Consider the following 26,949-nt stretch of genomic DNA (forward strand, 5'->3'; position numbering starts at 1 on the left):
CCTGGTGCTTCCACACAGCGCTGGGCAGCTGCGTAATCCCCCCAGCTTCCTCCTTGGTCCTCGGGCAGGAGCATGCGGCAGGGTGAGACCCGTACCGTGTGGCTGACTTTGTCCCAGTTGGGCTGGGGGGTGGGCGGTATGTCTGTTCCCAGTGACTAGGATCTGCCCTGGGTGCCTCTTGGGCCCTGACCTGCTCAGCTACTTCCCTGACAGGAGCAGGGATGTGGCCTCGGAGGACTCTTTGACTCTGACGTCACCTGCCTGGCTCACTGCTGACCTCTTTCCTGCACTCCCAGGCCAGCTGCCTCTGGCCTGGCCTGCCTTTGCACCCACTCACCATCTCTCCAGCCATGAGAAAACGCCTAGCTTGATGGGCCAGCCACGGGCTCTGGAGCTGCACTGCATGATTGCAGATCCTGACGCTGCTGCTTTCTAGCTGGGTGACCTCAGAAAAGTTATTTGATGTTGTTGTGTCTCAGTTTCTTCAACCGTCAAATGGGGACAATCATACCTCCCAGGGTCGTTGGGAGAATTAAGGGAGTTAATGTGGTAAAATCTTGCAACAGCATCAGACACGTCACTTATGTTAATTACTTAATTGTTCATCGTTTTGAACTTTGGTTGCTCCTGTAATCTTTATAGCAGTATTTCCACAAACTGACTCTGGGCTTATAAGTAGCCAGGCTCCAGGCCCTGTCAGGAGGCACTCTCAAGCTAGCAGGAAGACCCAAGTGTGAATAGTCATGATACGAGGAACCCCCTGGTGCTGGGGGGTCATGAGTAAGGCCAAGGGCACAGCATCCTATGCCTGGCCAACGCTAGAAGTCGGCCTTTGCCTGGATCTCTGCATCCCTGTCTGACCATTTCTGTCCTGATGCCAGCAGTCCAGACATGGTCCTGGTAGAGGAGTTTGGATTTGATGGCGTAGAAAAGTGGAGGTTGCTGTAGTCACACAAGACCTGGGTCACAGAGTTCTCCAGAGATAACCAGCAGGCATCTCCTAAGGGTCCTGAGACCCTCCCACAGAACACGATGGCCAATAAGTGACATGTTTTAGAGGGAACCAGGAGAGTAGTGGGTTAGATCTGGGCATACAAGTTCCCCCAGTCACCTGGTTCTGGCCACCAAGGTGTGCATTACAAAGGGTTCTAAGACTGAGTGGGGAAGAGGACAGTGGTCGATTAGGATGTCTGCCATGGGAATGGGAGGAGCAGCATCCCTGCTACCTCCTCACCCTCTAAAACCCAGTGGTGCTTAAGGTTCTTTATCACATAAAATAATACACGTGGTCGAGTGTGTGTGTGTGTGGGGGGTAAGTCTTAATAATGGAATGAGCTGAATGGACTGGTGGCTTCCTGGAGGGGTCGAGTAGTATAGTGACAGAGCTGTTGGATTAGCAACGATGTGAGACAATGGGCTGGGGCAAAGTTTTGAGGAGGGCAAGAGTGGAGAGTGAAGCCTCAAGGGATAGCAAGTGGCCTAGACCCCTGGCGGGACCGCACACCATCTATGTACAGCCTGCAAGGCAGCAGCCCTGGGAAGCTGCCCATTTCTGGGAATTGTGCAGAAGGGAAGGGCAGCTCCTGGAATGCAGAGCCATTTCCTCCACATGGGTTGGGTCACACACACCCCCTGCCCCCAATGTGTCCTCATCCCCCTGAGCTGGGCACACCCAGACATCATGGAGATGAGATTAGTTTCCCAGAGCTGATTCAGCTCAATGTGATTGAAAATCCATTCACTCGCCCAAGAGCTCCATTAATAGTGAATGTGTTCCTTTCTTCCAGCCTTCTTTATCAGACAACTTTGTAGTTCAACTGATGGGATTGGGAAAATCTTTAAAATAATTAGTATAGAAGATTAGGGAAGCAAAAAGCAGTGAAAACTAAACTTTCAGTAAAGTTAGCAACGCCTTTGGGTGAGGCTCTGGGTTGGCCACTGCCCCAGCTCCAAGAATCTGGTCCTATAGTCAGGGCCAGGGAAGCAAACAACAAGGACGAAGAGTGCCCTGTGGGTTAGCAAAATCACAATGACAGTCAAAGAAAAAAGCTCTGTGATGCTATAAAACCAGTCACCCAAAGAGTTTAAGGCAGTGTGGGGAGATGGTTCCCAGGGTGGCCTTTGGTGTCCAGCCAGTCCACTACAGATGCCCACTAAATGGTGGGGAGTGTTATTGCTATGGAGCCTCTCCTGGGCACGAGTTGTTCTGGCCAGGACTGTATGACACTGCTTTGGAAGCGTGCCGGTTGGGGGGATGGGGTGCATAGAGAGGCCAGGGAGCCTATGGATCCCTTGACAATGTCTGCAGACAAAGCTCTTTCTTTTTTTATGTGTCCACTTAGAAAAATGGGGGCTGTTTTGAGCTATTCTTTGGGGAAACAAGCTCTGTAGAAGCCCTAGAAACTGGGGACCTCGGAGAATGCAACAGATTTGCCACTAGACCCTGGTGTTTGTGGGACTGCTGGAACTCTCTGTTGTCCCAGGCATGTATATGTGCTACTGTATTGGGTCCTCCAGCAGCTCTATGTGGTACAGGTGCTCTTAGGGCTGTTGATGGGGCAGGCAAGTGGTCCAGATAACTGGGGTCGACCTGGTTGGAGGGAGACCAGGGGCCAACTACTTTGCTTATCAGTGCAAATATGCCCTTGCTGGGGGCCTTTCCATTTTGTTCACTGGGGCCTCACACATTCTTGAGTATCCTGTTCTCTTGTTTTAAAGTGGGGAAGCAGGCTCCTGGAAGTTAAGAAACTTGTTCCAGGTCACACAGGGTATCCATATCAGAGACACAAACAGAACTCAAGCCACCTGACTGCAGTCACAGGCTATAAATGACACTCCCCCCACCCAGACTACCCCCTTGAGAGCCAGGGTGGGGCTTTGACAGAGACTGTCCCCTGGAGGTCTTGGAACCCTCCCAGCACACTCTGAAAATTGCTGGGGGAAGAAGTTATGCTGGGGTCATCTGTCCACCCAGCCTCCCACCTCCTAGGAGCATCACCCCCTGCTTCTTGGCCCAAGGAGGGCTGGGTGGATAGAAGGCTGCCCTGGGGCAGTATCCCGCAGTCGATCAATGAAGAGACCCCGAGCCTCCCATGTGTTGGGTCCTGCCTGGCCCTAGAAAAGGCAAGGGAATGAGGAGATGGGGCTCTTGTCCTGGTGGAGCTTCTGAGCTGCTTGGGGAGAGGAATCTGCCATTTAGGAAACAACTCCACACCTTGCAATATGGTGCTTACCCTGAGGGAGGAAGGCCGCCAAAGACAGCCAAAAATGCTTATTTCTCTGGTGGGAGATGCCCAGAGTCTTTGTATATGTGTCATTAAAATTGCCCAAGCAGGGATCTCTGGGTGGCGCAGTGGTTTGGCGCCTGCCTTTGGCCCAGGGCGCGATCCTGGAGACCCGGGATCAAATCCCACGTCGGGCTCCCGGTGCGTGGAGCCTGCTTCTCCCTCTGCCTGTGTCTCTGCCTCTCTCTGTGTGTGTGACTATCATAAATTAAAAATAATAATAATAATAATAAAATAAAATTGCCCAAGCAGCGATGCTGCCTTTTAGGAAAAAGTTTCCAGCAGGAGCGAGGCCTTGGGCTGCCGGTGGCCTGGGAGGGGCTCTGGGGGCCCTGGTTGCCCTGGGAACCCGCGCTCCCGCCAACGCCCGCCCAGCGGCTGCTGTTCCAAAAGTTGGTTTCTGAGCGGAGGGGGCTGCCCTGAACCTTGGAGCCATTTCCCATGGAAACAGTGTTCTAAATGGTGGGTGACGTTCCCACACAGCCCGCCGAGGAGCTGAGATGGCAGCGGGGCTTCTGCCGGGGGAGCCTCTGAGTGGAGGAAGGGGGGAGAGGGGAGGGAGGGAACCTCTCCAGGGAACAAAGTAAACAAGGCGCAAGAACAAACATTCGAGCGAGTGAGCGAGCGGCTCCTCTAAGCTGGGCACATTTCATACATTTTCATCTCATGCTTAGGGCAATCCTGCAAAGTATAATTTTCTAACCAATCCCATCTTACAAATAAGAGACTGAGGCTGTGAACGGTGATTTGCCCAAGGTCACTCACCTGGTCAGTAGGAGGGTATCCATCATGGAAAACTGGTGGGGGGGCTTTAAAAAGAGACTTAGGCCCACTACCCTCCCACCTCAAAGGGGCCATCCATGACCTCCAAAAGAGCGAAGAACTGACGCTCTGTAATGATCTCGAAAAAGATCCGGAAAGGTCTCTGATCTTCTAGTTGAATAGGCTGGGGGCAAGCTCTTGTGAATGTAAGCAGTTTGCTCCTTAACCACCAGCCAGCTTTTTATCCTGTGGTGTCTTTCGTCATAGCCTGTGGTGACTAAAAAAAAAAGAAAAATCTTTCTTTTTACCACTGGAGTCCAGCCTATTTTGTAGGAGTTTGGATGTGTATGCCCCTTGGCATTTTGACTGTCCTCCCCAGTTAACAAACACATCATTTAGTCTGGGATTATTTGGGGGGAGGCTGAAAGTTGGAAAAACCTGTCCATCAGGAGAAGAGCCATTATGAATCAGATGCGGGGTTGGGTTGGGGGCATGGTTCTGGACTCATTCTCTTGGGCCTGCAACCTTCTTTCCTTCCTGCCCCCCCCCCCCCCCCCAACGGTTGCCTCCAGCAGGGCTTTCCTGTGTGATTGGTCTGACTTGATAGAAGGAGGGAAGCAATCCTAACTCCTGGCTGGGAGGGTTGCCCCTTAGCCCTCTCCATGGTCAGGGCCAGTGCTGTGGCTAGTGATCTGACAGTTCAGAAATGCCAGTGTTGATCCTCCAATTCCTTCAGCTAGCCTTTGCTGCTTGCTGATACTCTGCTGGGGACTTTGGTGGTATGGAGAGGGGGTCCCCGCCCTTTTGTGCATGTTAAGTGTAGACCATTTCAAGTGTATGGGTGGCCTCCGTACAAGGAAGCGCAGGGCACAGAGTAGAAGCAGGTGCCTCCCACAGGAGATGAATCCTGGGCTCAGGCCCGGCCTGTAAGGAGGGGTGTGCTCTCCCAGGGGGACCTGGGGTCTGCAGAGGACTCCGTGTAACCGCAGGGCACACTGGGCGAACACAGAACTGGTTGGTAGAGAGAGTAGAATGTAAGAGGCTATGGCACAGCTACTACTGGAGATGTCAGTGCTGCTGACCAGTGACAGCAGTGACAGCTTTGAAAGTCCAGTGAAGGAGCCGGGACTGGGCCCATCACATGTGGGCAGCACCAAAGGGTATTTCTTTTTTCTTTTCTCTTTTTTTTTTTTTTTAAATTTTAACATGTTGCCATACTTGCTTTTTTTTTTTTTTTAAAGATATTATTGATTTATTTGACAGAGAGAGCACAAGCAGGGGGAGAAGCAAAGGCAGAGGGAGAAGCAGAGGGAGAGGGAGTAGCAGACTCCTCACTGAGTAGGGAGCCCAATGCAGGGCTCCATCTGAGGAACCCAGGATCATGACCTTAGCCGAAGGCAGACACTTACCCGACTGAGCCACTCAGGCGCTTTAAAACCTTCAAAGGGCTTTAAACCACGAGGGATCCGGACCAATTTTTGTGCTAACTGTGCATTCTTTTATTATTATTATTATTTATTCATGAGAGACACACAGAGAAAGAGGCAGAGAAGCAGGCTCCGTGCAGGGAGCCTTACGTGGGACTCGATCCCGGGTCTCCAGGATCACACCCCAGGCCCAAAGCGGCGCTAAACCGCTGAGCCACCCGAGCTGCCCCTAACTGCATTCTAACCTGCGTACATAGAGTCTTAGTTGGGGGGGAACCCTGAGTTGGCTGCCTGGGGTCTCTCAGAAGTCCAAACCCTGAGGGCAGGACTCTGAAAGGAAGGAGACTTTCATCTGACCCATTTCCTGCCAGCTGCCTTGCTCTGCAGGCAGGTCCCCAGGTGATTCTGCTGTGGGTGGTCTAAGTACCAACTCAAAGATACAGTTCATGTCCTCTGTCATACTTACTAGTGGATTTCTTATCTTGTTTTATTTTGAGAAGAAAAGCAAAAGAAATAATTTTCCTTCTTGATATCTTCCCACCCACTGAGTATTTTTTATTCATGTTGCTGCCAGCAGAGAATGGAAGGGAGCTTTTTCTTTTTCTTTCTTTTTTTTTTTTTTTTTGAAGACTTTATTTATTTATTCATGAGAGACACAGACAGAGAGGCAAAAACATAGAGGGAGAAGCAGGCTCCCTGCAGGGAGCCTGATGCGGGACTCGATCCCAGGACCCCAGGATCATGCCCTGAGCCAAAGGCAGACGCCCAACCCCTGAACCACCCAGGTGCCCCATAGGGGAGCTTTAAAACCAGCCTCTTTCACAAGCAAATATGCTCACCCTGGCCCTGTGTCACTCACTTTCCACCCTTGGCCAAGACAGTGTGGGTAAGGAGGGGCCGTGAAGAGACCATGCTACACCAGGCTCCCCCTACCTGAGAGGCGAGGGAGAGGGAGAGATGACTTTTGCCTTCCTCTCCCCATTCCTGTTTCCTGCCAGCTGCTCTGTGGCCCCATTGGACCGCTATCTCTTGTCATGTGGGAGAGCTCAGTTCACCAAAGCCTCAGCTTGTTCCCACCTTTACCCCACTTGGGGAGACAGGGCACCAGATACTGGGGCTGCAGCTTAAATCCCTCCCCGAAGGACATGGAGTCATACATTTTTGGGTAGCCTGAACATTTTATTTGGCAGAAACATTAATTTTTTTTTTTTAATTTGAGGATAGTTGGGGATCCCTGGGTGGCTCAGCAGTTCAGCGCCTGCCTTTGGCCCAGGGCTTGATCCTGGAGTCCCACGTTGGGCTCCCAGCATGGGGCCTGCTTCTCCCTCTGCCTGTGTCTCTGCCTCTCTCTCTCTCTATTTCTCTCTATGTCTATCATGAATAAATAAATGAAATCTTTAAAAAAAAATTTGAGGATAGTTGACACACAATGTTATATTAGTTTCAGGTGTACAAGATAGTGATTCACCAACTCCATGCTATGCTCACCACAAATGTAGCTGCCATCTGTCACCGTGCGATGCTGTTGTAATACTATTGACTATGTTCTCTATGCCGTACCCTTTATTCCCATTGATGGGAATATTTTAATATTATCAAGCTTTCCCAATATGTATATATAATACTAGCTTGTTGTAGCAAGTATTGAGAAAAATTGAGAACCTATATTGCCTAGAACCACATCTAGACATACAGATTCATAGATAAGTGACTTCATGGTAGTGCAGTCATGTGTACTTGTTGTTTTGCAGCCTGTTTGGGTTTTTTTCCCTACATGAATAAACTTTTTCTAGGTTAGTGACTATCATCCTTTTTAATGGCTGCATAGTATTGCATTGTGTAGATAAACTTTTTCTTTAACTTTCCCAATATTTAAGTGATTTCCATTTTCCCCGTTCTTCATATCTTTTTGTACACTTGTCTGATTATTTCCTTAGAATAAATTCTCATAGGCCATATAGCTTTGAGAGAGGGTATGTCATTTTAAATTTTGATAGATTTATGCAAGTATATTCTCAGTCCAGGCGGGACAGATTTACACACTCAGCTGCTGTGTATAAAAGTAGCTATACTTCCTCATGCTGCAGGGAAATCCTAAATGTCAACATCAAGCTTCAGTAATTGCAAAGCATTATGCAATGACTCTCGACCATAGCCCCATGCAAATCAGTGTGGCCACATAACCCACAGTGGTGTCTATCACCCGTTCTGTTGATATCTAGAATTGAGGACTATTTAAAAGCCGCAAATAACTGTAAAAAAAAAAAAAATCCAGCCCTTTCATCTGATAGGTAAGGAAAGTATGGCTCGACGTGGCCTTCCCAAGCAGCAGCGAGGCATGCAGGACACCCAGTCTGTTGTCCCCACACCCTTAAGTGTCCCCGTCACACCTATGCCATGCCTTTCTGCCTCCCAGCTTCTGCAGAGATTCTTTCTTTCCTAGTACTGTGTGGCAGGATCAAGCTGGCACCCTCTTGGCACCAGGCCAGCCTTCGTGCTACCCAGGAGTTCCGCAGCAGGGGGTGGCATTGTTCTCCCTGGCACCCTGGCGGGGTCCGCAGTGAGCAGCCGAGGTCCCTACAACCACCCTTTTCTGAGTGCTCCTTCTGTGCTGTCTGCCTCCCTCTGCTCCTTGTCACTTTATGACACTGCTTTCAGAGATCACTCTTCCCTTTTCTGCTGTCACGACCTCTTCACAATCAGGCCTTATCTGTTAAGGCTCAATTGTTCTTTAGAATCCAGGCCGCATGTTTCTGGCTCCTACCTCGTCACCTTAGCTCATTAGCACTAGTGACACCTTGGGATGGATAAATCTTTGTTGTGGGGGGCTGCCCTGTGCATTGTAGGATGTGTAGCCATGGCCTTGGCCTCCACTGACTGGATGCCAGGAACACCCTCTTGGCTTTAAACACAAAATTATCTCCGGATGTTGCAGATGTCCCCGGGAGGCGAATTGCCCCTGGTTGAGAACCCCTGCCTTAGCTGCACTCAACATCTTTAACACAAAACTGAGTCCTGCTCCTTCCTGCCTCCTCCCTAGCTAACACGGAGGTTGACCAGATGTCAAGAGATTTTAGCACAACTTTCTATATAACAAGGGGTAAGGAGACACTGGGAGAGGAGCCATGATCACTAAATTCTGAGGGGGGTGGGCACGGAGATCCTGAACTCTGGTGCACGAGGCTGTGATGCCGGCCTTCCCTTAGCGTGGGCAGCATCAGATCCTCCCGGGCATAGCAATCCTGTGACCAGAGTCAAACATTTGTGCCATCCCTGCTCGGACTAGCATCCGCATGTTTATCTGGACAGGAATAGGGCAGACTTTGGTGGTGGAAAAGCTTTTTTGATGTGGCTTTGGCTGTTAAAGACCTCATGGTGTCTAATAGTACTATGTCCCCAAGACCAGGTGTGGCACATGGTTGGTATTCAACAAATGATTGAGCAAATATATAATTGAGAGTATTTATCACTGTGTGAGGAGGGAGGAAACTCAGTATTTTCCTCCAAGGTCAGAAAGGAGAAAATCCCCTCATTATACATGTCTTGTCTCCGCAGGTCTGACCTACCAGAAACATGGCAACCAGTGCCGTCCCCAGTGACAACCTCCCCACCTACAAGCTGGTGGTGGTGGGAGATGGGGGTGTGGGCAAGAGTGCCCTTACCATCCAGTTTTTCCAGAAGATCTTTGTGCCTGACTATGACCCCACCATCGAAGACTCCTACCTGAAACACACAGAGATTGACAATCAGTGGGCCATCCTGGACGGTGAGACCCGGTGGCAGCCCTGCATGGGCCTGGGGCCGGGTGGGAGTGGGGGAAGGGGAACCATGTGAGGTGGAGGGTCAGGAGAAGTTGATGAACTTCACTGAGGTGGGATGGCTTCTTTTGTGTCGCCATTACGGCATGGTTGGTATAAGGCCGTGTATGTTTTCCAAGGGTGAATTCTGAACAGCTTTGTGGAAACCAAAATGTGTATTCAACAAAGAGGCAAGGCTAGAATCATGCCAATTCAGTGATGTCATGTTTGTTATTTCTTGCTGATCAGAAATGCTGATTAGCATCTACAGATGTCTCTGGCTAATAAAAAAATAAGGCAAGAGGATAAATTATTTTTTTAGTGAGCATAGTTTAGTTTTGCTTGGAGGGAAAATCTTGCATTTGACTTTGTTTCTAGTTGGGTCTAAATTGGTCTAGATTAGCAGTTCTCAGATAGTGATATCCAGGCCAGCAGCCTAAGCATTACCAGGGAGCTTACAAGAAATGAAAACCCCCAGGCTCTACTGAATCAGAAATTCTGAGGGTGGAGCCCAGCAATCTGTGTTTTAACACGCCCTCCAGGTGATGCTGAAGTAGAGAGCCACTGCTCCAGATTCTTACTGGTTAGGACTTTATACAGAGTCTCTCTCTAAAACAAAGAGCCCTTAAGAATAGACTGTCATTGTAGGAGGGGAGGTTTGAAAACCATTGGGCTACAGTCCTCTGTCAGATATGTGATTTGCAAGTATTTTCTTCCAGTCTGTGGCATGCTTTTTATTCTCTTAACAGTGTCTTTCAAAGATTAGAATTTTTAATTTTTTTAAAATCATTTCCTTTTTTTTTAAATTTTTATTTATTTATGATAGTCAGAGAGAGAGAGAGAGAGAGAGAGAGAGAGAGAGGCAGAGACACAGGCAGAGGGAGAAGCAGGCTCCATGCACCGGGAGCCCGACGTGGGACTCGATCCCGGGTCTCCAGGATCGCGCCCTGGGCCAAAGGCAGGCGCCAAACCGCTGCGCCACCCAGGGATCCCTAGAATTTTTAATTTTGATGAAGTCCAGTTTATCAGTTTGTTCTTTTATGGGTTGTGCTTTTGGTATCATGTCCAAAGTATTTGCCTAACCCAAGGTCACAAAGGTTTTTTTCTGTGTTTTCTTCTAGCAGTTTTAATGGCTTTGGGTTCTATATTTAGGTTTATGATCTACCCTGAGCTAATTTTTTGTATATGGTGTGAGGTATGGAACAAAGTTTTATTTTGTTTTGGTTTGTTTGTATATGGAGATGCAGTTGTTCCAGCACTATTTGTTAAAAACATTGTCCTTTCTCCACTGAATTGCCTTTGTACCTTTGATGAAAATTAGTTGCCCATATATTCTTTTTGTTTGATCTGTCTCTCTTAGCACCAATACCATGCTGTCTTGATAACTATTGCTTTATAAGTCCTAAGATCACATACTGTTAAATCCCCAATTTTGTTCTTTTTTTTAAAGTTGCTTTGGCCCATCTAGGTCTTTTGTATTCCATATGAATTTTAGAGTCAATTAAGTTCAAAAATTGTAGATTTTGATTGAGATTGTGTTGAATCTTTAGATAGGAAAAGGATTGACATCTTCACGACGTTGAACCTTCCAACCCTTGAATGCAGCATTTCTCCATTTTTTAAAGTCTTCTTTAATTCTCTTATCAATTGTTTTGCGGATTTGCTTGCATAGGTCTTTTATGTATTTTGTCAGATTTCTATCTATACTCTGTATTATAAATGATACTGGTTTTTCATTTCAGTTTTCAATTGTTTGTTGCTAGTATGTAGAAATACAGTAGCATTTTGTATATTAACTGTAACCTGCAACCTTGCTAAACTCACTTATTAGCACTAGTAGCTCTTTTGTAGATCCTTTGGATTTTCTGTGGAGATAGTCAGGTCTGTGAGTAAAGATAGTTTTCTTCTTCCTTTCCAATCTGGATGGCTTGTTTCTTTTTCTTGCCTTATTTCACTGACTACAGACATACTTGTTCTTGATTGAAGGAGAAAGCTTTCTTTTAGTCTTTCAGCACTAAGTATGATGTTAGCTATAGGCTTTTTATAATTCCCTTTATCAGGTTGGGGAAGTTCCTTTTTTTTTTTTTTTTTCAGATTTTATTTATTTATTCATGAGAGGCAGAGACATAGGCAGAGGGAGAAGCAGGCTCCATGCAAGAAGCCTGATGTGGGACTTGATCCCAGGACTCCAGGATCATGCCCTGAGCCAAAGCCAGACGCTCAACCACTGAGCCACCCAGGCATCCCTGGTTGGGGAAGTTCCTTTCTATTTCTAGTTTGCTGAGAATTTTTATGAGATGTGGATGTTGGCTTTTGTCAAATGCTTCTTCTGTGTCTACTGAGATATTGAGATGGTATTTCTCTTTTAGTATGTCAGTATGGCAAATCACAATTTTTCCACTGTTAAACCAGTACTGTATCCCTGGGATAAATCTCACATGGTCATGATGTATTATCCTTTTACATATTGTAGGCTTTGATTTGCTAAAATTTTGTTTAGAATTTTTGTGTCTATGTTCTTGATAGCTATATTGGTCTGTAGTTTTCTTGTCATGTCTGAATACTGCAGGCTTTATAGAATTGAGAAATATGCTCTCTTCTTCAGTTTTCTGGAAGAGTTTGAATAAAATTGATATTATTTCTTCCTTAAATGTTTAGTAGAATTCACTTACAAGGACATTTGAGGCTGGAGTTTTCTTTGTTGGAAGATTTTTAACTACAAATTCAATTCCTTTAATAAATGTAGGGCTATTCAGGTTATCTGTTTCTTTTTTGTGAGTTTTGGTAGTTTGTGTCTTTCAAAAAGTTCAATTTGGGACTCCTGGGTGGCTCAGCCGTTGAGCGTCTGTCTTTGGCTCAGGTCGTGATCCTAGGGTCCTGGGACTGAGGGACTGAGGTCCCTCCCCGAAGGGAGCCTGCTTCTCTATCTGCCTATGTCTCTGCCTCTGTGTGTGTGTGTTTCTCATGAATAAATAAATAGTCTTTTTTTTTTTAAAAAAAAGTTCAGTTCATCAGAGTTACCAAATTTATTGACATCAAGTTGTTCATGATAGTCTCTTATTATTTTCTTAATATTGGTAGAGCCTGTAGTGATGTTGCCTCTCTCATTCCTGATCTTGTTAATTTGTGTCTTCTCCTTTTTCCCTCATCAGGCAGGCTACAGATGGAGCCATACCATTGATTTTTACAAGAGAACCAGCTCTTGAGTCCTTTGACTTTTCCCATTTGGTTCCATTGATTTGCACGCTTCCCTGCATTATTTCCTTTTGTCTGCCTACTTTGGATTTAATTTGTTCTTCTCTATCTTTTTAAAGTGGAAGCTGAGGTCATCGATTGGAACATTTCTTCTTTTCTAAGGTATTCATTTGATGCTACAAATTCTCCCAACTACTTATTTACCAGCATCCCGCCTAGTCTTCATTTTCATTTAGTTCAAAATACTTTCTAATTTCCCTTTTGAGGTCATCTTTGACCCATAGGTTATTTCGGAATATTTAGTTTTCAAGTATTTTCCAGAGACCCTTCTGTCATAGGCTTCTGTTTTATTTTCATTGTGTCAGAGAACATAGAGTAAACTTACTGAAGCTTCTTGTATGACCCAGGATTTGGTGTCTCTGGGTAAATGTTCCATGTGTACATGAAAAGAATGGGTAATCTGCCATCGTTGGGTGGAGTGTTCTATGAATGTCTGTTATTTTGTGTGATATTTTATTGTTTCAGGCAAGAAGATAAATCTGATCCTTGTTACTCCATCTTGGTCAGAACTAGTATCAAATCATTACTTTTTAAAAAATGCAACAACTTTGTATCTGTACTGAATTGTGTCCTTTAAAAAGGTGTATGTTGGGGGTACACGGGTGGCTCAGGGGTTGAGCGTCTGCCTTCAGCTCAGGTTGTGATCCCGGGGTCCTGGGATCAAATCCCGCATCAGGCTCCCTGCATGGAGCCTGCTTCTCCTTCTGCCTGTGTCTCTGCCTCTCTCTCTGTCTCTCATAAATAAATAAATAAAATCTTTTTTTAAAAAAGGGGGTGAATATTATAGTATTTGAATTGTATCTTAATTTTAAAAAGCACCATCCTTCAGGGGTTCATCTGCAGCCCTGAAACTTTGAATAGTTCACCAGGAGCCAAGCACCACCTCAGGAGCTTTGCATTGGTATTCTCTCTGCCAAGAATGTTCTTCCTTCAGAAATATATATTTCACTTTGCATAGGTCTCCACTCAAATGTTAACTTTATCAAAGAGGCCTTCCTTGCCCAAACCATCTATACTAGTACCCACCCTGCTCCTATCATTCTGTCTCCCTGATCAACTCTTTTCCCTTTTTTTTTTTTTTGTTTTTAAGATTTTATTTATTTGTTTGAGAAAGAAAGAGATAGTGAGAGAGAGCATGAGCAGTGAGGAGAGAGAGAAGTAGGCTCCATGCTAAGCAGGGGGCCCAATGTGGGGCTTGATCCCAGGATCCTGGGACTGTGACCTGAGCCGAAGGCAGCTGCTTAACCCACTGAGTCACCCAGGTGCCCTTGTGATAACATTCATAGCAGCTGCAGCAGTAAGGAAAAGGGATGCATAGCCAAATTATTATTATTATTATTATTTTATTTTATTTATGATAGTCACACAGAGAGAGAGAGAGAGAGGCAGAGACACAGGCAGAGGGAGAAGCAGGCTCCATGCACCAGGAGCCCGACGTGGGACTCAATCCCGTGTCCCCAGGATCACGCCCTGGGCCAAAGGCAGGCGCTAAACTGCTGTGCCACCCAGGGATCCCCCAAATTATTTTATAAGCATGAACTTGCAAAGCTTTTGTTCCTCAGCATCTGGGCTCCCCTTGGGTGCTATGCCTCTAAACCTGCCACCTGAATCAAACCTAATTTAGGGCCTTGCCCACCAGGGCCTGCCTCAGGCTCAGATACGAGATGCCCAGATTAGTACATTTCTCCACCCAATTAGGTCTCATATTAAGAAAAGGAAGGCTTAAAACATTACAGCTAAATATTAATTAGTCTGGAATTCAAAAGGATGTCCCATATTTTGGGAACTTTAATCAAAAGCTGGTTGTATTTAGGCCTAAGTGTAACTCTGACACCTTCTGGGGCTAGACTCTTCTGGGGTGGTTGGCAGCCCTGGTATAGACAGGACTTTCCCCAGGGCCTCCAGAGCCCTGACATCCTGCTTCCCTGGAGCCCTACCATCCTGAGTGAGGTGCTAAGCCTGGAATGCCTTCCAAGTGCTCTGAACTCTGCAGTTGCTCTTCTTCCATATTCAGAAAGAGCAAAAACATGACAGCTTGATCATGATGAGGAGGAGGAGGAGGAGGATTATGAGAACAGCAATGATATTTATTGAGCACTTACACTGTGGAAGCCCTATGTTAAGCACTTTGTATATGCTCTCTTTTAATCCTTAAAACACTGTTGTGCTTGCTACTGTTGTTATCTTCATAAAAATAAAGCACAGGGAGATTTGCATAGCTAGTGATGGCTTAAACTACCCCCCTTTGTCTCCTGGATTCTCTCTGTTATTCTGGTTGGGTGGGAAAATCCTCTCCCACCTTGCACTCTGATCCCTGTGCCTCTGGGAATGGGGGCTGAAATCCTGGCGGGGGAGAGAGGAGTGTGGCCTGGATTATCAGGATCAACAGACACCCTCACCTGCCCTTCTTACAACTTCCCCAAGGCCCCCTCGGAGGTCTGTGTGCTCTTCCTCAATTTGTTCAAAAAGCCTTCTCTGTGGTTGCCACACTGAGGATTCTCACAGGCTTCCCGGTTACTTACAAACTTGTTTCTTGCTTTCTTTCAAGAGACCTCATTTCCCTGGTTCTCCCAAGAATCTAAGAGATGGCAGGGGCGGGCAGGCAGGCTCCCCAGTGTTTGGGACCCCCAGCTTTGGAGCAAGCCTGCTTTGAGTTCTTTTCCCCGGGACTTTGGGACCCCCCTGTCTCACCTGTCATTGTTGCAGGCCCATTTCTGGAAGGATCTCCTCACTGTCTGGTGCCCACCTCTCTGCTGCGGGCTTGCATCCAGTCCCCTGACCTCCCAGTGCTCCAGCTCTCTCTTCTGGCCTCTGAATTTGGACCCCTACCTCACACTGGCTTTCAGTTATGGGATTCACCATACCCCAGTTCTCAGGTTTCATGCATCAGGAAGAACCAAACCTTAGGCAGTATCTTGAAGTTTTGTATTTATTCTTGTGGGGGTTTTTTTATCGTGGTAAAATATACATAAAGTGTACCATTGTAACCGTTTATAAGCATGCAGCTCTGCAGCGTTAAGTACATCCCTGCTGTTCTGCAGCCACCGCCACCAACCATCCACAGACTTCCTCATGTCCCCCTGCCACTCTGTACCCACTCAGCAGGAACTCCTGCTCCCCTCTGCCCAGCCCCTGGCAGGCACCGCTCCACATTCTTTGAGGTTGACCACTCCAGGCACCTCCTCTGTGCAGACTCCTGTGGTACTCATTCTTTTGTGACTGGCTTATTTCACTTAGCACGGCGTCTTCAAGGTTCACGCATGTTATAACGTGTGTCAGCATCTCTTCTTTAAGACTGAACAGTTTTCCACTGTGTGTGTGGATATCACGGTTTGTTTACCCATTCATCTAGCAATGGACATGGGGGTGATTTCCACTTTTTGGCTCTTGTCAATACTGATCCTGTGCACACATACCTCTTCTAATCCATGCCTTCAGTTGTTCTACCTTGGAGTCCTCATGTGCCTATTTTTTTCTGTTAGGCCAGGGCTCAAGGTTTCTGAGCATTCTGGTATTACACCCCCCACCCCCCAACCCCCACCCCCCATTATACCTGAGGAGACTGGTGCAGGTGAAGTGACTTGCCTGGGGTCAGATCCAGCTAGAGGTGGAGCCAGGCTCAGGGTTTCATGGCTCTGCCCAGCACATTCCCCCCACCCCATCCTGTCAGGCTGCCTCCCATTTGGTTCAAGCCTTGGTCCTGCAGGGTAGGATGTTGACCAGATCCTCTGCCCACTTATAATAGGGGCAGGTGTTGCGGAGCTTCCTCTCTCATATGGTTCCCAGTCCTGCCTTCTGCCCAACTTGCATCTTCCTTCCATCAGCAGAGAAGAGCGGTGGCGCTGAACTTCCTAACGCCTCTTCCCACTTGCAGCTCTTGGGCCCAGCTCTGCAGCCACTCTGTCCCCCTGTGTCCCCAGCAACAGCTTGGGCTTTGCAAAGAGTGAAAGCTCTAGCTCTTCTCCTGCACCCTCAGAAGCTGGGACGTTTCCACCCTGGCTTCTGCCCAAACCTCAGACACAAGTGCTGTTGTCTTCTCCGAGCAGCCCGGACCTGGCTTTTCCCTGAACACTTGAATCACATTCTTTCCGGGCAGGGGGAGGGAAGGAAGATATTGGAAGGGCAGCAAGAGGAAAAGGAACGTGTATTGAGTTTATCAAGCTTCTGGTTTAGAGGCTTTACTGGGGGGCCAGCTTCAGAGTAAGCACTTCCCCGTGGCCCCCCAACTGAGAATGGGGTAGAGGCAGAGCTGGCCTATCCATCCACTTTCCAGCCATCCTCCACTTTCTTGACTGGCAGTGACATGGGAGGAATTTCCCTTTTTCCCTTTATTAGGGAACATGGCCACTGGCCCCAGATTAGAAATCCAGCCCTGCGGGCCCCTGCCTAACCCTTTATCCTGGTTCCATCAGCCATCACTGCTTGCTCGCTTCCAGTAACATGCAACTCACTGATCTCCCTTGCCTAGGGCAGTGCTTCCTGGTACCCCGAAGCCAGATCTGCCTCCCGAACCCTCTCTCACTGTGGCTCCTTCTGGTTCCTAGCAGTGGCTCCTGACCAGACTTTTCTGGAAGGCCAAAGCGTGTGCTGAGGGCTTTTAGGGATTGTTCTATTTTCTCCTTGTAATAGCTCTGCCACATGGAGACTGGCATCTCCACCTTCCCACTGAGCACAGCCACACCTCAGCCAGTGTGCGCCCGCACTGCCCTGCTGGTTGATAAAATGGTGAGCTACGTCCATGCCGTTGGGTGCCACTGAAAAATCACTACTGCTGCTGTCCTGTGTCCCTGAGGGCCCTTCCCCCGGGGGCCCCGCCCTCTGCTCCAGCGCCTACCTAGCAGCCCTCCAATGGGTCAAGACCCTATGGGGGAGGACCAAGATTCAGCCAGGGGAAATAGCACTTCCGAGGTCACATGGCTGATGAAAGCCCCATTCCTCCAACCCCGAAGTGAAGGATAGTCTTGCTCTGTGCCAGCTTAGGCCTCCCAGCCTGGATGAGGGGCCCCCCGCATCAGCCAATGACCTGGAGTCAGTTCAGCAAGGCTGCGTGATGATGAGGTGTGTGCACCGTGCCCCCCTCCCCCTTCAAAGGCACAACACAGCCACACCTCAGTCCTGGGGGTTTTGCACTCTAAACGCTCGCTGGGGTTCCTCTCATATTGCTGACAGATCCTATACTCCTGCAGTTAATTTTGGGTTTTGCCCTGACTTCAGAACTTCATGCTGATTGCTCTTACTCACGTGACCTATTTGGGCTGAGTGCAGCAGCCAGGTTAGTAAGTTTGGGATCTTACCTGTCTTCTTATGTGTTATATAATCCCACCAGGCCCAGGGCCCCAGCATAGCCACTGTCAGCCTGTTGTCACCATGCCTGTTGTCACCACCAGCCTGTTGTCACCATGTCAGTGTGAATTCTTCTTTCCCTTGGGCACCGACAGTCTCTGGACCAAGACTGAGTGCTCTCAATTGGTGAGGCTTGTGCCCCAAATGGGATATAGCCTCAGAGTTGTTGCAAAGAATAAATGAAATGATACAAAATATAAGTTCCTGGTGGGAGGCTGTCCTTTGCCCACCATGGTATCTCTGATGCCAGCTTGGAGCTGGCACTTACTTAGGGTGAGGGAGGGAATAAGGTACTTTGTGAGGGAATTGGCACATAGTAAACCTCAGGAGATGCCTATTGTTGCTGTGATTGCTCTGATTTACATTACTCTTTATGATGGTGGCTTGGTGCTTTCAAGATAGGCCCTATCACTTGTGCAGATGAGAGGCCACCAACCCATCTGCCTGCTTCTGGGGAGCTCCAGGAGTGAGACACGAGCCCCTGACTTGGAGCGACCAACCTCTCCTCTCCAGTGATGTGTGGACTGGCCCCTGAGTTTCGTGTACCAGATGAGTTCAACAAACACTTCTGGGTACCTGCTGTGTGCCTGGCTCTCGTTAGGGCTCTGAGGACTCAGCTTTTGACAAAGTAAAGTCTCTGTTCTCATGAAGCTTATGTTAGAATGGGAGGGACAGAGCATAAACAGACATGTAATGTGTCAGGGGATGATAAATGCTATGAAGGAGAATAAGGCAAAGTAAAGGAAACAGTGAGGAAGGGCTTGCTGTCTTACGTAGGCTACTCAGGGAAGGCCTTTCTGATACGGTGATGTTGAAGCAGAGACAGAAAGATAAAACTGTACCTGTCCCTGAAGGAAGAGAATCTGCTCAGACAGAGAGAGCATCAGGTGCAAAGGCCCCGAGGCAGCAGTCAGCTTGGCCTTTTGGGGGAATTGGTAGGAAGCCAAGGTGCAGAGCAAGTGAAGAGGTGCTAATAGGTCAGAGAGAGAGAGCTGGGAGGCACTGATCTCATAGACCCCTGTAGAAAAATAAGAAGCCAGTGGAGTTTTGAGTAGAGGAGGGACATAGTTTGACTGTTTTAGGAAGAGTGGAGAATAGACCACAGTGGAACCAGGGCAGAATCAGAGGAACCCATTAAGAAGGTAGGCAGACTGGGGCACCGCTGAAGGAGGCAGGGAGAAGGAGTCAGCTTCTCGATGTGTTTTGAAGGAGGAAACAGCAGGATTTGTGGATGGAGTATATGGCATGGGGTGGGGTAGAGAGAGAGGAATCTTTGGCTTGCACAACTGGTAGGATAGCTGTGTCTATCAACATTAGGAACACTGATGAAAAGCAAGTTTGGGAGGGGAATCAAGAGCTTAATTTTGGACACGTTAAATCTGAGATGCCTTTCTCACATACAAACAGAAATCAAACAGGCAGCTGGATGTTGGAGTCTGGAGTAAAGGGAAATGTAGAGGCTGGAGATGGAAATTTGGGAATGGACATGTAAATGCCATGTGAGGAGAGATGGCCAATGAGGTGAACGTGGTTTAGAGAAGGGGTCCTGAGACGGAGCGTGGGGACCCACCAACGTTTAGAGGACAGGGAGACAAGGGGACAGAGCAGGACCAGTCATGGCAATAGGAGAAGAACCGAGAGAGAGTGATGTCCCAAGGCCAAGTGAAGAAGGCTCTCTGACAAGGCGGGAACCATCCACCACTTCCAGTGTCAGCAGATGGCACGGTGGGATGAGGACTGACGTGCCCACTGGATTTAGTGACATGGAGGTTGTTGGTGACCTGACAAGACCAATTTTGATAGTGATCAGCGATGGGAGTCTGATTATATAGTATGTTTGAGAGAGTGGAGGGAAGGAAGAGCGGACAGCAGAATAGACAAGTCAAGGGGTGTGGTTGGAAAGAGGAACAGAGACATGGACAGTAGCTGGAAGGAGATGTGAGGTCAAGGGGCAGGGTTCCTACTTTTTACTTTTTGGCTTTATTTTATTCTGGTTTTTTTTTTTTTTTAAGGTGAGAGAAACTATATATGTTTACATATTGATGAAACAAACCAAAAGAGAAATGGATGATGCTGGAGAGGGAAGGGGCTGCAGTAGCAGCAGTGTCCTTGTCTGGGTGACAGAGGCCAGGGCCCAGTGCCCGGGTGGAGGGGACGGTCTCGGACAGGAGCAGGGCCAGGTCATCCCCCACAGCAAGAAGACAGGTAGAGTGTGTGTTGCAGAGAAAAGAGGGGGGAGGGTCCTCATGCAAGTGTTTTTAATTGAGATGTAACTCACCAGTAAAATACCCCCTTTAAAGTGTACAATCGAGTGTTTTTTTAGTATCTGTACAGTTGTTCATCCACAACTGCTGATTATTCACAAATCGGCATGTTCTTGATCACCACTGATTCCTCAGCATTTTCATCACCTCCCCCTAGAAAACTTACCCCATTAAAACAGTCAACTCCCCATTCCCCCCACCTTCCCCCAGGCCCTAAAACCTCCAATCTACTTTCTGTCTTTACCAATTGGCCTGATCTGGACCCTTCATATAAACAGCACCATAGAGTAAGCGGCCTTTGAGGCTGGCCTCTTGCACACTCTGCAGGCTGCTTTCAGGGTGCATCATGTAACACTGGTCAGAATTTCATTCCTTTTAACACATGAATAATATCCCAGTGTGCAGGTGCATCACGCTTTCTTTATCTGCTCCTCCACTGGTGGATGTTTGGGTTGCTTCCACTTTGGGGCTTCAGTGAATAATGTTGCTGTGGACATTCTTGTGCAAGTCTTTGTGTGGTCTGTTTTCACTTCTCTTGAGTATGTCCCTGCGCGTGGGATGGCTGGGTCATATGGTAATTCTACGTTTTGCTTTTTGAGGAAAACTCAGAATTGTTTTCTGCCGTGGTCGCACCTGCTTCCCCCCCACCCCCGCAGTGTGCTAGTCTGTGAGGTGGGATGATGTGGAATTTAGCTGGTGATCTCTGTTTCACACCCTCAGCAGAGAGTAGAAGCTAGAGGAGAGGAGGCAGTGGGAAACGGTGGCCCCGTAGCCCTGGAGTGGGAGAGCATTGGGTGGGAATGTGTTTAGATTTGCTGGGTGATCTAAGGGCCCCAAAAGTCAATGCTGGGACTTTAAAGGGAAGCAGGTGCATAGCCATGAGTTCTCTCTTCCCAGCCACGCATGGCCATGGCTGTGGCCTGGCAGGTGTGGAGTAGGTGGAGGGTTTGGGGTAAACAGGTGGGGTGAGTGTCAGAAGCATCGCCTCCAGGCCTTTGTCTTCTATCTCTGCACACCTCAGTGTTCTGTCCTCACCCCCTCCGTCTAGACCTGCCCTTCACAGGCCTCAGGGACTCTGCTGGCTCTTCACTCAAAGATAGGCTGGTGCCAGGAACAGAGCAAGGCTTGGCCCCAGACAGCCTGGTGTTTAGATCTGCCTTTCCTGCTCACTAGCAGTGTGAACCCGAGCAGGTCACCTGTAAAATGTTGCCTCCCCCCCTCACCCTGAGTGGTTAGGAGGAGGAAATGGGGTTGCAGGCCAGTGCTTTGCCTTCCTGTTCCCCTCCATTGCCAGGCCCCTCCCAGGCTACTGTCCCTCTCTGAGATGTAACTGGTTACACAACTGAGACCCCCCCCCCCACCTCTCTCCTCTTCCTTCTCTTCCCTCCCCAAGAGTGACATTTGTTTGGGGGGTAGGGGCATTCCTGACTCCTCAGAGAATTCCACAAAGCTATGGACCATCTCCCTGAAAGAATGTGTACCCACACAGGTGATGTGTTCACCAAGCCAGGGAATCCGGGGACCTCATGGAAGCTCCCTTGCCCCATTCCCCTAGCTAGCAGGAATGTGGCCTCGGAAGCAAGCATCCCCTGGGGCTGGTGGCCAGCACTTCTCCCCTGATGCCATCCTGAGGTCAGTGAGTTGACGCTGGGGCCACTGCCAGAGGGAAGCTTCCCCATCGCCAGGGAGCCAGCCGCGTCGGCGCAGTATTTAGCCTCCCTTCCCCCTTAGAAAGTCCCAGGTGGCCCGACTTTCCACACCCTGCCAGTGTTTTGGAGAAGAAAGCAGCCCTTTTTCTGGAAACAGTACATGGTCAATGGGTCTAGTCCTTCTGCCTGGCGCCCAGCCCACTCCATACGCACTCTTACCCGGAAAGGGGAGCACAAGAAAAATAGTCAAGTGCCCACATCACTACCGATGCTCGACTAGGTGGCATGTTTTTCTTGGAGTCTTCTCCCAGGAAGAGCATAGGCTTCCCCACCTGACTCCCCTGTAAAATGGACACGATCACTCCTGCCTCCCACTGTGGGTCTGTGGATTAGAGAAAGAAAACACCAGGCATGGTCCTTGGAGACATATATCTCTGGCAATTGTTTTCTGTATTGTTTCTTATTCCAGAACGCTTTCCTCACCATGAAGGGTGCATTACACAAGTCAAAAAGTCACTCTTTCCTGATTTCCCTTAAAGCTGGCAAGGACTGTTTGAACATGGCAACTGTGTTTCCTATAGCATGCACGTGATTCATCTAGTCATTCTGCAAGTATTTTTTGAACCTGCATTGGGTGCTGAAGCTTTCGAGAGACCCAGGGAAATGAAAGCCAGGCTCCCCTCCCACCCCGTCCTGTGGAACGCCACCCCCCCCCCCCCCCCCCGCCGGTAGGAAACTGAGCCAGGCCCAGAGGCACCAACTTGGAGACCCCACAGAACTCCTAGAACCCAGGACACACACAATAGGAAGGGTTCAAAGACAGAGGTCAGAGGCAGGACCCTTAGGAAAGGAGGCAGAGTATAGCCATGCTTAGGGGAGGCTGGGGTGGCTGGTGGAGAGGGCATCCTCGTTGGAAGTTACAGCTTGTGCAAAGGCTTAAAAGTGAGACACAGCCTGGCTGGTTCCGGGTGGCCATCCCCACACGCTCTGGTTGAAGATAAAAGACTGGATGGGCAGGGACAGCTGGGCCTCGGGGAAGTTGGAGTGGCCTCCTTCCCAGTGCGTGGCCTTGAGCAGGTCCCTGTAACTCCCAAATGTGGGCCTCAGTTTCCACATTTGTACTAGGCCATGAAGAGGCTTCAGAGGGCGTGTGTGTACAAAACCCCAGCACAGTGCCTGCTGCCAGTAGGAACGTGGTGGGCAGGCCTATTTTCAGCCAAAGAGCTCAGACTGTACCCTGGGCCGCCGCCAGTGTCCGAGCCCCGAGCCCATGCCAGGGCGTGCCTCCCTCTGGAAGCCCTGAGGAGGAAGAAGAGAAGGAGGTGGAAAAAGAGGAAGAGGGGGCGGGGGAAGGAGGGAGGCCCAGCCAGGACCCAGGCTGGTGCCCCCCCCCCATGCCTGCTGCTCACCTGCTGGGGGTGCTCCCAATGCCACACCAGCTGGTGGGGCTGAGCTTCTGAAATCCATAAGATCTAAGAGCAGCCTTGGGGTTTCCACGTAGACCCTTCTCAGCCTCGCTGCAGGGCCCCCAGCAGCCTCTGAGTGGGAAGGCTGGGCCAGGGCCCACAGCTGCACAGCATGCACCCTCTCTGTCTCCAAAATCGCTCTGTCTTCTTCCCTCCTCCCACAGTGAGTTGCTTCTGGCTGCCTCTGCCTTTTTGTCTCTCTGTCTCGTCTCTATCTCTCTGTCACACACACACACTGGAACAACACCTCTTCTCTCCAGTGACTAATACTTTCTGTCTCCAGAGCCCTCCTACCATCAGGCGTGGGAAATGCAGGTGGAAACATCATTTCTTAAAAGTGTAGCTGCCCCCTACTCCCCTGGGAGGCAGAGTGGCTGACAGGGGGCCTTGCCCAGGCACTTCTGGGGTATGTATATGGAGGGGAGGGACTAGGCCCAGGTCAGCCCCTGACTGCTCCTCCTTGGTGGCACCTGCCCTGCTGGGGCTCCAATTAGAATTCCCACGGCTCCCTGCACTCTCCTCTCTCCCCTCGGCCCCCATTCCATGTCCTGCATCCTCGGTGTCTCCCCATTCACTGTTTTCTCCTCACTCAGGCACACCTGCCTTGGCTGATGCCCTGGTTGCCTCTGCCCTGGCCCCTCCTCCACCTCTTCACAGCCTCCCCCTCCAGGCCCTTCCCTCTTTGGCTGCTAAACTCACCCTCCTCTGACTGCATCTCTTCCCTCTGAAACCTTTGGTAGCTCCCCAGTACCCACTGAGTTAAAAATTTTTAGCTCATTTTTAAAGAAGATTTTATTTATTCATTTGAGAGGGAGAATGCGAGTGAGCACAAGCCAGGGGGAGCAGAGGGAGGGTGAGAAGCAGACTCCCCAGTTGAGCAAGGAGCCCTGTGTGGGGCTTGATCCCAAGACCCCAGGATTATGACCTGAGCTGAAGGCAGATGTTTAACCAACTGCACCACCCAGGCGCCCCTAAACATTTTAGTTCAGGATCCAAAGGCCCCAGCCTTTGGCCTCCCTGTCTCCCCTCTCCTGCCTGTTCCCCACCATAGACCTTTTATGCCAACACACCGGCCCCATAACCAACCCCAAGTGTTTGCTTCCTAGGCCTTTGCTCATGCTGTTTCTCTGCCTGGAAGGCCTTCCCTAGACGCTGTCTTTTTTTATGTCAAATGCTATTCTTTCAAGGGCAAAATAAATATGCCCTCTTGGCTAACACCTTGCATTATCCCTCCAAGCTGAAGGGACCTCCCCAACCCTTCCCTAGATCTCTGATATTATGTGTCACTTTCTGTCCCACATTATTCTTTTCCTTTAAGTACCAGCCCAAGGAGCCTCTTCGTACTTTGATAGGGAGACGCAGCTTATTCTTTAACCACCCCCAGTACCAAGCAGAGCGGTGGGCACTGAGCAGGTGCTCAGAAGAAAACTGGCAAATGGATGATTGATGCACCTCTTGGGGTCCCACATCCAGGCTGCTCCTTCCCGAAAGGTGGGGCAGGCCTGGCGGTTGCCACACAACCACATGCCACCTTTGGGTGGTTTGTTATTAGGAGTATGCTGAGGCTGTTACAATGAGCTGGAAAGTTCCTTCATTTTCTGGGCTCTGGAGCAATTTGTGATAATAAAAAGAGCTTTGTGCCATTCATGGGGGAGATTTGTCTCTTCAATTTCATGGGAAATTATTGGCCTATTCAAGTATTATATATTTTCTTGAGCCAGTTTAATTCATTTAAATTTTCTTAAATTGTCCATTTCATCAAGAATTGAAATTCTTTTGCTGCAAAACTGCATATAGTTTTCTCTCAGAATTAAATATATGTCTGGATCCATAGTCATAGGCCTTCCCTCTTTCCAAAGGCTTATTAGTCTTTTTTCTCTTTTTGTCACTAGTAAGAATTGCTAAAAGCTTTTTTTTTTTATTTCAAAGAATCAGCTTTTGATTCTTAGATATCTACTACTTTTTCCTTCCTCTCATTTTCTTAGTTTCTACTTTCATTGATGATTTCTTCTTTCTTTGGTTTTATTTTTCCTTGCCTAGCCCCTTGATTTAAAAGCTGAGTTAACTTTCAGTCTCTCTCGTTTTTTTGGAAGTGCATTTAAAGCTTTAATTTTCCTCTGAGTACCACTTTGGCCTCAAACCAGAGGTTTTATTATTGTTCATTGTCATTCAATTCTAAATTGTTTGTAATTTCTGCTTTGCTTTTCTCTTTAACTAGAGCATTATAGAGCAGTATAGCTTTGCAAACTTTCAAGTGGATCGTTTCTTTTATACCCATGTTGCTGTTAATTTCTGATCTTATTGCATGTAAGCAAAAGAGCCATAGAACTGCTTTCTGGAATTTGTTGAAATTTTTATTTAAGACCTAATATGTGGCCAGTTTTTGTGACGATTTCATGTGTGTTTGGAAGTGCTTATTTACTGATTGAGTGTAAAGTTTGTTCTCTCGGATTAAGTTTTTTTGTTTTTAAGTTTATTTACATAATCTCTACACCCAGCATGGGGCTCCCACTCATGACCCTGAGATCAAGAGTCGCATGCTCTACTGACTGAGCCGGCCAGGCGCCCCTCTCAGACTAAGTTTTTAAATTGCATTACTTAAATCATTACTTTTCAGGGGGCCACTTGTCTTGTCTGTCTCTAAGAGAGGCCTGTTCAAGTTCCCTCACAATGATTAATGGGATTTGTCTAAACCTCCTGTGTTTAAAAATCAGGTTTTTATACATGTACATTTTAGGCAACATTTTTATATGCTTATGATTTATGACTTTGACACTTCTTGATGCTTGTACTTTTTCCATTATTATAAATACACTGGCTTGTCCTATTCAGTGCGTTGGCCTTGAATCCTATTATGTGGATATATGTGGCTGGCATATCCTTTTTTATGCTTTCACTTTTCATTCTTTCTGTGTCATTTTGTTTTATATGTGTCTTTTGTAGTAGCAGACAATTGTAGTAGCAGACAAATGGATTTTGTATTGGGTGTCTGCTTTAATGGGTGGGCTTAAATGCATTTGCATTTGTCGGTCATAGTTAAATTTACATCTACCATCTTCCTCCATGTCTCTTTCAGTTTTCTTATTTTGGGGTAGTTTATTTTTGCCTTTTGTTGGATTGGTCTCATTTACTTTGTTCTGTTTGTTTGTTTTTTTTTTCTGATGATGATCAGGAAATTTTCAGTTTTATTTCTTATGGTTATTCTAGATATATACATATGTTTGTGTATGTATAATTATATTTTTCTATTTTTTTAAAGATTTTATTTATTTATTCATGAGAGAGACAGAGAGAGAGGCACAGACACAGGCAGAGGGAGAAGCAGGCTTCACGCAGGGAGCCCAACGTGAGACTCCATCCTGGGTCTCCAGGATCACTCCCTGGGCTGAAGGTGGCACTAAACTGCTGAGCCACCCAGGCTGCCCTATATTTTTTCTATTAACATCTGGATATAATTAATATCTTCAGTCTTTTCCCAAATGAGGCAAGAAATTTAGTAGTAACTTACTTTTCCCCTGCTCCTACCTTCATATATGAGTTATCACAGATTTTAGTTCTAAATTATCATTCATTTTCTTCAGATTGTGTCACGGCATTTTTAAAATTTTTTTTTAAATTTTTTATTTATTTATGATAGTCACAGAGAGAGAGAGAGAGAGAGGCAGAGACATAGGCAGAGGGAGAAGCAGGCTCCATGCACCG

The 26,949-nt window shown here is 47.9% G+C and overlaps 1 protein-coding gene across 4 annotated transcripts in view; it reads left to right on the forward strand.

The window, feature by feature from the left end:
- The window catches only part of MRAS (muscle RAS oncogene homolog), a 56,964-nt gene that overhangs the window by 16,264 nt on the left and 13,751 nt on the right, over positions 1–26,949 (forward strand). For all 4 annotated transcript variants that reach the window (XM_038571008.1, XM_038571007.1, XM_038571011.1 and 1 more), the window contains exon 2: positions 9,029–9,239. In XM_038571008.1, coding sequence (XP_038426936.1) covers positions 9,047–9,239 — 193 coding nt within the window. In that variant the 5' untranslated portion in view covers positions 9,029–9,046. The remainder of the gene's footprint in view (positions 1–9,028; positions 9,240–26,949) is intronic.

The sequence above is a fragment of the Canis lupus genome, chromosome 23 (assembly GCF_011100685.1).
Source record: "Canis lupus familiaris isolate Mischka breed German Shepherd chromosome 23, alternate assembly UU_Cfam_GSD_1.0, whole genome shotgun sequence".
NCBI classification, from domain to species: domain Eukaryota; kingdom Metazoa; phylum Chordata; class Mammalia; order Carnivora; family Canidae; genus Canis; species Canis lupus.